Source organism: Acyrthosiphon pisum, chromosome X (genome assembly GCF_005508785.2).
Source record: "Acyrthosiphon pisum isolate AL4f chromosome X, pea_aphid_22Mar2018_4r6ur, whole genome shotgun sequence".
In the NCBI taxonomy this organism is placed as follows: Eukaryota; Metazoa; Arthropoda; class Insecta; order Hemiptera; family Aphididae; genus Acyrthosiphon; species Acyrthosiphon pisum.
In genome coordinates, this window is record NC_042493.1 from 39,419,237 (window position 1) to 39,431,620 (window position 12,384).

At 32.2% G+C, this 12,384-nt stretch overlaps 1 protein-coding gene across 1 annotated transcript; it reads right to left on the minus strand.

Annotated features, from left to right (window-relative positions):
- Positions 1–5,816: 5,816 nt before the first annotated feature.
- Positions 5,817–9,788, minus strand: LOC103310847. Its single transcript, XM_008190256.1, has 5 exons — positions 9,736–9,788; positions 7,650–7,859; positions 7,213–7,555; positions 6,111–6,311; positions 5,817–6,017 (listed from the first exon to the last, which is right to left on the minus strand). The coding sequence occupies exons 1-5, from the start codon at positions 9,786–9,788 to the stop codon at positions 5,817–5,819; spliced, it is 1,008 nt and encodes a 335-aa protein (XP_008188478.1).
- Positions 9,789–12,384: the final 2,596 nt, after the last annotated feature.

Consider the following 12,384-nt stretch of genomic DNA (forward strand, 5'->3'; position numbering starts at 1 on the left):
TGACGTCTATAGGTGAGTAGCAGTCACCGCTCTCGTGCATACCGCAGGGCGCCCAATGTCAGCAGATCGCTTGAAGTCAACGGCAATTGTCTGTTCTCATTCTGAATAGAGTATAGGTACTTGGTTGTAAATGTTACTATAATGAGTTAGGTAATTATGTCTTATTACAACCGTATTCTTTATTCGAACATAATAATGAAATGAAATAATAAATAATTATGTTACGTATGATATTGCATCAAGGTCAACACTGCACATTAATGATAACAAGCTTCCTTAACCTAACACCACGTAGTCTACATTGAATGATACCTGATGGACGTAACCTCGACCACGTCATTGCGTCTTGTGTACCTGTTGTTGTGAACACGTTTTTGAGTATCCTTAGTTTTGCTCAAATCACAATACATTTTCAGACTCATTACAAAAACATTAATTGGAATTAGTCATTTATCCCACACTCTTCGGTAAGTACGAATTGCTCTATGTACTACTCTATAATATACTACTATGGTTACCGTATTGTTATTTATGAACAACGTTCGTAAATAAAAGCCGTTAACAAGCGTTAACGGCCGAGCGACGTCACAATCTCTTTTGTCGCCGTTTGCGCTCCAATCGTGTGGAGGATGTCTTCTAAAAGTTGCAAATGTGTCGAGTGTATTCGAAGTCGAGTGGCCTTCGCGATCACGTTTAAAAGGTGACGCGGAAGAAATTTAACGGATTTATTTATATATATACATATTTTTCTTTTTTTTGTTGATTCAATAAACTGCGTTATTATAATATAATAAAATATAATATAATATTATTATATTTGTGATTTTACGTTTATATGCATGCACATATCACTGTACAGCGCCTATAACAAATTTGGATTTTTTTAATTGTCCTATGCATTTAAGCATGCGAAAACGTTGATAGTCAGAATTTGGCGGTCAGACTTATAGTTATCGGTACCTGATTTAAATTTATAGTATTTTCATATACACTCGGCGTGGTCACTCACGCAATTAAAATCGAAAACATTGAAATCCCTCAGTTTGTTATGTAAAACCACCTTGGGTGGGCCTCGGAGTTACAACAAAATTATTAGAAGCACATATAAACCCAGAATGGTCACTCACTCCCTGTGTTCGCTCGAATAATTAAAATCGAAAACATCCCTCGAATTATTATGTAGAACCACCTTGAATGACTTAAAATAGCTAAAACTACAGAACTAACCGTTCGACTGGCAAATTCTTACTTCACTATCATTATCAGCATGCTTAAATACATATGTTAAATAAAACAAATTGAAAAAAGGATGTCCAGTATAACATAAATATACCACTGATTTCACATCATTACGGATTGCTAGACACTTAAACTTTAAACGTACCTGTCAAAGCGCAGCCCGTATCTCCAATCCATACTTATCCTTATCAAACTTTGGACTTTTAACCGACAGGCGCGAGTCTTAAAATTCAAACTACTTCCAGTAGTTTAACCTCCAAAATCGATACCCACATTCAGCGAGTCTCATAAGGCCCACTACAAACTAAAATTAAACTAGCTTCTTCCACGACTATTCTGCGTATATCTCCTATATTATATACTCTACTATAATTATCACCACAGGTGTATTCATGGCAACGCAAATCATAGCAAACAAACATATTCTCATTTTGTGCGTTACAGAATACGGTACAGGGAAGTTCTGTAATGCGATTTATGTAGACAATATATTATGTAAGTGTAAGTCGTATATTTGTTGTGAGTGACTGCCAAGAGTCAAGGCTTGGTGACTCCAGATGATCACGTCAAGGTGACGCCCGATGATCAAGCGTAAGTGACGCCCATTGCTGACTACGGTTCTGAAGAATTCATTTAATTTGATTTATCAATTTCGTAACCTTGAATGTTTTTAATAAAATATACTAATATATCATTACGTCCGAAATTTTTGAATTTTTTTTTTCGGCCGCTTTAAAAAAACATTCTCTACTGACCTGCTAGACAAAATAATGGGTCAGAAGGAGAAAGAACATGAGGTTCGGTCCCTAGCAACAAACAACGACAATAATTTTCTTCAGTGTCGGAGCGCAAATGTGCGACGACGTTAATTATTTATTACAACAACGATAAATGTATAACATAGGTAAAAACAGTTGCGTTCGTACAAGGACGGAGAACGGCAACCCAAATAAAAATGACAAACAACGACGTGCGGGAGCACAATGGCGTACGACGAGATCGGAATAAAAGTACAACTTGCGGATCGCGACAATAACAGCGAAAAATGGACGATGCGACTTACGCGTGCAAGCGCGGTTGCAAAACAGAACGAGCTACGAGCGCCGCAGTCGTTACGTGCCGGCGGTTTGACAGACCGGTGGCACGGAGAGGGGGAAACGCGAACGCGGTTGACTCCCTCAAGGAACATATATAAAAAAAATCACAGCTGACTCTCGGACGGGAACGCGACAATGTTCCCGTCGAGAGAGTGGTGATACCGCGCAGTATCAACACAATATTTTTGCGGGTTCTAGTGCGGTTACCGTGGTGTAGTTCTGGTGTCGTGTTGCAGTGTGGGCAACCGCACTAGCCGGCAATCGGCATACGTTTCGTATTTGACTCCGTTGCAGAAGGAATGGGTACACAAGTTTTAGGTATGAATATGAAATAAGCAAACACGCTAGTTTATTGAGACGCGTTGCATCGAGTCGTTTATTGAACACTATGCGTAATAGATTACAATAGAGTACTTGGTGTCGGGGTCGACGGAATCGGGTGTGCTCGTTGCACGGGTGATCGAGGGAGCGTTCGGTAACGTCGAGTAGACGAGGACGTCGTCGGACATATATTCGGTCTACAGGAGGCGAGTGGAGGTGCGTGAGGAGGATGGTCGCTACTCGGCTCGTCGGGTCGTCGGTCGGTGAACGCATGGCGTCGGGCGGATCGCTGGTTGCGCGGAACGTGTGGCTCGGTCGAGGGCGGTGAGCAATGAGAACGCTGGACGGTCGGTGACGAGTGGCATGGCGTCGCCAATGGGAGACGTGAGATCGAGACGTCAAAGGAACATAAGTATAAATATCACAGAAGTTGTACAAAATCAAATAAATCACGAATATAAAATAAATAGGTCCGGTACGCGGACGGTAACGAAAAGGCGGGATAAAAGTGGAGATACGGGCACTGTGTCACCACATTCTTTCTGATAAAAGTTAAATAATAAATATCAAAAACAATTTCGAAAATTGATCTTGGTAAAATTCTAAAAAAAATAAAAAGCTTTTTACTAAAATTGGTTATCTTAATTTTTTATACGATTAAATCGGGGGAAGGGGTACAATACAACAATATAACTGAAATATCAATATATAAAATATGATTTTTACCATCCAATCCAGCTACAAGATCATTTACCACTCTTTCTCCCAATAACTTTTCAACACAACCAACTACTTGTCCAGTGTAAACTTGATGTGCATTTAGTTTTATCGTTATTTCATAACATCCATATTTTATACACCCTTTTTATTGGTTTTTGTGGCATCTACTGTTTTAAAGTTGAACGACCTTTGGACTTTACCATAGATTCATCAATTGTAAGGTCTTGAGTTAAACTTTTGGACCTTTGAAAACATTCTCCTAATTTCTCAATAACCGGTTTAAGTTTATACAATTTATCGATATTTGGTGATCCACGTTTGGGTTCTAACGAGCTATCATTGCAATGAATATTAGTTAAAAATGATCCAAACCTATTTACAGTAATTTGTTTTGAAATATATGAGTCATTTAAATCTGGTGCTCAGTAATCAGTGATATGTGTTATCACAGTTCGTGCCAAAAAATAAATAATATGAAAAATGTAATCGTTTAGACTTTGAAATTGTGATTGCAAAGTGTTTTAAAAAGCTTTCATTTTTAAAATATTTAACACAATTTAAAAAATGGATGCACTTGTAGCTGAAGTCGTCCGTCGCCGAAAAAATGCAATTAGTGTTTTCTTGTTAATTGAAAAATTAAGTCGAAGAAACAATGTTATGAAGCCAGCCAGATTATGGAGTCGTTCTTGGCTATTGCGTCGTTACAAGCACCAAAGTGTTTTTAATATGCTTTTTGAAGAGCTTGGGTATGTCAACATAACTTGTTTTATATGGTTAATACTAAACAAACATAATAATACCCAATGTTGTATAGTTTTTAAGCTTATGAAATCTTAAATCCTAAATATTGTTTACTAGTCTTACGCAAAAACAGTAATATATAGGGTGAAGTATCCTATATGTAAAGTTTATCTTGCACATATTATAATCTATATTTTTTATCTGAAAAAAAATAGGAAGTGATGATTCTAACAACATTGTTCTTCACAAGGTTCATGATCTACCTAAATATTTTTAAAAATCAAAAATAAATAATCAAAAAAAAAAAATCAAATACTTTCCATGTAGGTACCTATTTAAAATATACTTTTGTCAGTGGAATATGTATTTTAATTTAACAGATTATACTGCCTCTTACAACACCTACAATACAACACTGAGGTACCCACTTACCCACCATTTTAATTTTAATATTGGTTCATTTTAGCCCAGAAGATCCTGCATGTTTCACAAATTTTACCCGAACGCAGGAAGATTATTGGAATAAATTACTGACACTTATGATGCCTCTCATTCAAAAAAAGGATACAGTTATGCGTAAAGCAATATCACCAAGGGATAGACTTTCTGTTACTCTTCGATACTTGGCAACTGGTAATACCTTCAAAGATCTGAGCTACTCCACACGCATTGCTCCCAATACTATTTCAAGCATTGTACGCTCTACATTGGCAGCAATTATCCAAATTCTAGAACCTAGAGTAATCAATCTCCCATCAACAGCGGATGAGTGGGAACTAGTTGGTCATAAATTTAAAATGTTATGGAATTTCCCTCATTGTATTGGCTCGTTGGATGGAAAGTATATACATTTTTGTCCTACTAGAAAAGAAGGATCCAAATTTAGAAATTACAAAGGGATAGTAGCATAGTTTTGCTAGCCTTGGTTAATGCGGAATACAAATTCTTGTTTGTCGATATCGGAATGAATGTTCGTATGCACGATTCAGTTGTCTTCCGTGAAAGTCCATTAGGTAATAAAGTATATTCCAATATTTTGCCTTTACCTTCCCCGTGTGAAGTACCTGGATTCAATTACAAATTTCCATATACAATTGTTGGCGATGATGCATTTGCCTTAAAGCCAAATTTATTGAAGCCTTAACCAAGTCGAGGTTTGACACTTGATAAAAGAATCTACAACTACATACTGAGCCGGGCCCGAAGAAACGTTGAAAATTCATTTAGTATTCTTGCTAATAAATGGAGAGTTTTACTTTCTACCATACCCCCTGATGTTGATATGGTTGAAACAATTAAATTTGCTTGTGTGCTTTTACATAATTATCTCATCACCAAGAAAAACTCCCGTCAATGGTATGTACCGAGCAACTATAGAATTTCAAACAATTTAAATACAAACAGTCATGAAGATACATACATAACATTATAAAAATAATTGTGAAGGAAATAAGTTCCTACAGTCATTCTTTGACATAGTTGTTAAATCAAATGCATGTTATAACAAAAATATTTTTTTACTTTCTTAAAAAAGTTGGATTTATTTCAAGTGTTAATAATTTTACTAGGTTATTTATTAAGACTAGTTAATTGATATTACTGAGAAGTACGCAGATAATATACCAACATATAACTTAATAACTTGTATATAATTAATATAAAGTAATTGGTTAACAATGTTATGTTCACAGTTCACACTTACCGGTTATAGTAATCAAAAAGGTTGTCCATATGCACACCATGGTTTGTTGCAAAAGCTCTTATTAAAGCAAAACCTCTTTCCATTTCTCTTGCTGGTAATAGAGGCAAAGAGAATAACATTTTTAATGAGTCCAGTGCAAATGGATTGGTATTTACATATTGTAGGTAACCTCTGGATTTCATATTCTTCCATACAGCCTTAAGTTTATAACAGTAATTTAGTAAAATACATTCTAAGAAACAACTCATTTTTAAACCTTGGATTTAATTGCAGATTGAACCACAAATTACCTGGTTATGATGAAACCAACACCCATGTGCTTGGGCTCCAGGAAATTGAGACACCAAAGCATCCCTTAGTGCAGGTTCATAATCTGTGATGATTGTGCTCGGTGTTAAATTAGGTATCAAATTATTTTTTACAAAAGCTAGATCACAATCATATGAGTCTCGACATTTAGACTCCATCAATACATATATGATTGGTATAGACTCAAAAATATTCAATCCCAATATATATTACAATATTTATATTACCAAATTGTCAAAAATAATTTTCACTTACATTTAATACTAGGTAGCTTTCAAATTTAAATGTACTTTGTATACATAGCAAACAAAACAATCTACTTTCTTATACAATAGGTCCGAAAATATATAGTATGATTCTTATTCCCATTTAACATAAGACACTCATTAATTCTAAAACTTTAAACATTTTAAATTTTATATTTTTTTATTACTTTATGCACTAGAATTTAATTTCAAACGAGTACCTTTTTTATAAGTTATGAGTATTTATAGTTATAAATCATTAAATACTTGCCCAAAAATTGATTTTTATAAATAAAAATAAGTATTTCAAATAATAATGTGCTTTGGCATTTTAAGTTAAAAATTAACCTTTAGTTCTAGAGTAAAAAAAAATTAAAATTATAAGGATAAAAAATAGTCAAGAATATTGTTTTGGAACAATTTACAATTATGTAACAGAAATATTTTCAAAAACGTAGCTGTTTTATGAAATAATGAGTGCACTATGTTAAATAAAGTACTATGTTGAAGTTAAAATTTGTAATTATATTATGACTTTTAAAAACAAAATTTTAATTTGGTTACTTAAAGAACAAAACATTAAAATAATGCATTTTATCCTGTTGATTGTTTAAAATAAGTACCTATTTTAATGTATTACTATTATTATAATTTTATTTTTGTAAGTATTGTATACTGTATAATCATTACAATAATATTTGAATACATATTTTATTGCAACTTTTTAACTCATGGACTTTCACATGAACTTGTTTAATGGGGTTCATTATCTTCTTAAATTTATAAATAAAATATATAATTTTATTTTATGTCAATTGATAAACAAAAATATACTTACATAGTTTTGTATCATACAATGTATGCTTAAAAGCTGTGTTCCTAAATTTCTGGGCACTATCTTGAATGTTGCGTCAGCGTGTATTTCATCAATATTATTTTCCTGTACTGCACGAATTAGAAGTGGACAAGCAAATATCACACTACTATTACCCAGGGCATCAGTTACGCTACCTCTAAACATAGAACTGGTAGAGCATGCAAATCTGGGGATTGGTTCATTATCAAAATATGCAGCTAGTTCATTCAATGATGTTGGTGTCCGAGGCAAAGAATTTCTACGTGCATGTCGCGTTATACTTTCTGCAGTCTTCCATGGATATAATACTGCAGCAACATTATGCCTGTATATTTAATTGATATAAAAATTTAAAATACTAATTGAAATTTTTATTATCACCACAATATAAATGTATTTAAATTAATATGTTATATTACCGTTGACACTCTTCATCATATATATTTTTAAGAAGCTGGTTTTCATTTTTAGCCCTAGTCTTGAGGACGTCTCTAAAAGCATTAACCAACTCAACATTATTTTGGCCATTGTGATTATAATGTTCTTTAACAATTCTAATTAAGCCATCCTCTAGCTTTTTAATTGACCCATCACAGAAATACAAAGATGCTTTTGAGCATTTGTAATAACTAAAATTATAGATAAGTGTTATTTAAAAAAAAAAAAATTCAATTAATAGGTACATTTTGCTCCGTTCAGAATTTAAAAGTATTAATAAATATAATAGGTATATAATATTTGATTAAAATTAATAATTAACTTTTTATAATAATTAAATTATTATTATTACTAGGCGTATTGCAATTGCATACTTATAAGAAAACGTCGGCTTCAAAAGTAGCAATAATTTATACCTATTATCAAATTCATAAATATTGAAAAATCCACAGTAAGAAATAAGAATATATTATATTTTTATTATTTTTATGATAAAATTTTGAGTAGGTACCTAATCTAAAATTTTAATATTTTTAAAATTATAAATGAAAAATGATCAATATATTTTACCTCTTAAATTATTTGTTTGTTTATTAAAATTCATAATAATGATTTCGCTAATTTTCCGCTTTCACGTAGTATTTGTTGGTTTGTACATTATACATAAATATTTAAAAAAAGAAAAAGGAATTATTTTATTAATTTATTATATTCTTGTAGGTTTATAAAATACAGGCCCGGTTTGAACGCGGTTCGAGCTGTGCAACGGTACAGGGCTCCGCGCATTAAAAGGCTCCGCGGGCCGCGTTCTGACGCAAAAATAATTTATCGGATATTAATTTAATACGGATTATAAACATTTGGGTTTGAACACCATATCGCTATTTTTCAAAAACGTATACGTTTTTACCAAGGTGTATCAACACACCATGGTCTTTACTCTTTACGCGTCCTTCTTAAACGGTTAGGTACCAATAGTATGGGCAGTGTGGGCTCGACTCATTTGTACCCGTGAATACGACACAGACAAAACGCGTTTACAGTTTTACATAGTCTGAGTAGAACTTGTTCAATTTTGGTTCTAGAGTAAAAGTATACCTATTGTAAAATTGAATTTTGGCAATATTACTATGAGGGCAAGGCTGTACGTTTTTTCCATTATTCCCAATATAACGTTTAAAAATATCGAAGATCTAAACATTTTTAAATGACCTTTACAAAATAAATTAATTTTTTCACCTTTTTGCCCTCCAACATATTGTCATATTTTAATTTTGTAATAGATGTTTTTATTCCAACACCAAAATTGAGCGAGTTATACTCAGACTGCATTATATGGGTCTATAGTAAAGTTCATGTAATCGTGTATTCAACTAATGATTCATATTCACAGTAGGCTTAAAATCTCCGAGGTTCCTAAGAAATAAATAACGGCTAGCAACCAGTGTTGGTCAGAGGCGCAATTTCAACTTTTGGCTTGGGGGGAATGAATATATTAAAAGCAAACAGACTATTGCAATATAGCATATTAAAATTGTATGTCCTAGGATTTTGTTTTTTTTTTTGGGGGGGGGGGGGCTAAGGCTAAGTTTGGGGGGCTTAGAACCCCTACCCCCAATTTGCACCTATGATGTTGATGAATTTTTACATTTTTAAATAAAAAACAAAAAAACGGTATTTTTTGTTTTAAACTGTTTCAAACTGTTTACAGCGATGTTATAAATAAAATAAATTGTTTGAATTTCAAACAATTAAAAACAGTGTTATAAATAGTACCTATATTTAAAATAACTTATTTTAATTTAATATGCAATTTACTGATATGCTAATATGCTGTGTAGGTAATAGTATAATAATTATGCTTCACTGTTTATTCATTACTTATTTTAATCTTAAATAAAAGTATTTGAAATTTAGTAAAGTATCTGAATGGATGTTTTATGTGGATATTATATTTTGTATATATTAACTATTAAGTAAAAACATTTTAAATTTTGGTAATTTATTCAATAAAATTAAAAAATTAAATCTAAAAGAAAAATAGTATAAGGTCATGATAGTACTTACCGAATTCCGTTGCGCTTCCCATTATTACTATATTTATATCCATCGAGCAACATGATGACAGAAAAATGTAAGCAAGTAATAAGCTTGGAAATAAAAATATCAAATTTTTAAACTATAAAATAATGTTCACTTAGTGGTTGTCTTCACTTTACGTCTTTCGTCTACACAGGTGAATATCCAAAAGCGAAATGAACACCGCTTACTGGTTTCAGGCCTATTCGAGACACTTGAGGAGCGATTACAAAGAAAATAGGAATAAATACGTGGTACATTTTTCACAAAAATATTACCCAGAACATTTTGGGTATTTTGTTCAATATATGACTAAAAGGCACGTGTTCTAGTGGTTGCGCGTGCATATAATATTTTTAAGGAAAGTTCAACGCTCGACCGATTTCTATGAACATTAATTGGTTCTTAATCCATCTCCCTGCAACATCGCGTGGCTTGCCATCGTAGCCGATCTATCCTAATGCGATAAATCGATAAATCGATTTAAGCTGTCGTTAAACTGAGTTGACCATGCAAGGCGTTAAGAGTAGACGAGTACCCAAAGGCTAAGACCCGCTATGCCGGGTTTCGAGGTGCTGACAAAATAATTTGTTTTTACACTGCAAATTATGGGAACTTCATTTCACATGTGTTAATTGTTTACTGCAGCAATAATTAGAGTGTGGTATAAGGCGATAATAGGCAGTAAGCTGAGTTTTGCTCCTACACTGCATATTAGCAGGGCTATATTAATCTAGACGCAATAGAAGCATTTGCTCCAAGCGGCCAAATTTTAGCTTCCTATCTAAAAATAAAATGTTACGATATATTTCTGTTTTATCAGGCACACTTTTTTTTTCAATTTCTTGCAAAACAAGGATATCTGGTAAACCAGAAAAGTTCCCCTGTAATGGGTACCTATATAGTTACTTTTAACTAAAGTAAAAATGTATAAAGAATAAGATTTGGTAGTTCTCGATACCTATATAAAAAAAAGTTGAAAGAAGAAAAAGTTATAGCTCAGATATTACATTTAGACACCGTTTTTAATAAGGTAGATTTTTGAAATATTATGTAGGTAAATTAAAATACATTACAATTATGATAAAAATATCTTTTAAATACAGTAACCGTCTTCTATTATATATAAATAGTTGGACAGTATTGGAACAAATGATTGTTGAATTGTACAATTTAGATTTAGAAACAGATTTTGAAGAACAATTAATACAATTTCAAAGAATAATTATTAAATAATTTGCTTCATTGCATATTTACATACCTAAATCAATCATTACATTGTTTTTAGAAACATCCTTTTCGACCATAGAAATATTGTTAAGAAATATTTGTACTCTACCTTCTTCAAATGCAAGTGGTGAAACATCGTTTTATAATTTAAAAAATGGTTTTCGATCATCATGAAAAAATGTCAAAACTCAAATTTTTCGATATTAATATGTATTCACAGTGCAGCAGACAGGAATTTAATATAGGGGAGGGGGTATCAAAATAATTACATATTAATATATCATAATATAATAAATACATTTAAATACTTTCCATTATTTAAGGTGGATTGAACACCCCATGTCTATGGACCTGTGTATTAAATGTGATTTGGTTAAAGGTGTGAAGTAGTATTGAAGAGGAAATAAGTAATAAACAAATTCACTACAATGAAATACAGAAAAAATAAATATTTAAATACTTATAGAATTCTTTCTTCTTTATTTTTAAAACTTGAAATATTATAGTTGTAATTATTTAACTTATTTAAGTTTACTTCTATTATATTTTCAATTTGATTTAAATCTCTTTTCAAAAATTGTTTATTATTAGTGTATGTATGTATATATACACCAATACTCTATGTATTTATATATGTACCTATACTTAAATAAGTCTAACTACTACAAAAAAATTATCTGGTGGTGACGGGGGAGTGGTAAAACCTGTTTGCTCCATGGCAACTTTGGCCCTTAACCCGGCTCTACATATTAAGTGCATTATACCTATAATATTATTAGTTATTACTATTTGTAGTTTGCACTAAGTGCAGGGGCGGACTTGCCATTTTTCTGCCCCTAGGCATTACAAAACTAGCGCCCTTTACATTGGCGCGCAACCACGGTGGGGGTGGAGTGGGAGTAATGTTCCATGAAATAAACTATAAAAATTGGATGAAATCTATAAGATTTCTGAGCAGTATGCACTATGCAGGAGACACGCGTCGTCGCAATATTTATTATTATTAATTAGTAATTACTTTATCAAGACATCTGATTTCCAGAATTAATTCCAGTATTCTAAGAATACCGAGTGCGGGGTGAGGCGGTTCAATCCAATTTTAATTACTTGCTAAGAACTGCGCGAGCGGTCCTTTAAAGTTCAAATTTTAACATCATTGGATATTTATTCAATTTCTCATGTTGCAATTTTCTTATATTGTATTTTTTTTTTATATATAATATATTATAACAATACATTTTTATTTATTTGGTCAAAAAGCATGAAAATATAATACACGGCCCCTAATATACTTTTACAATAGCAGTTGAAAAATATTAAAAATACAATATGATGTGTAATTTATTGTATACCGAATTTCAGTCGATAATCCATCACACAAAGCATGCACAAATTTTCAATCATTTA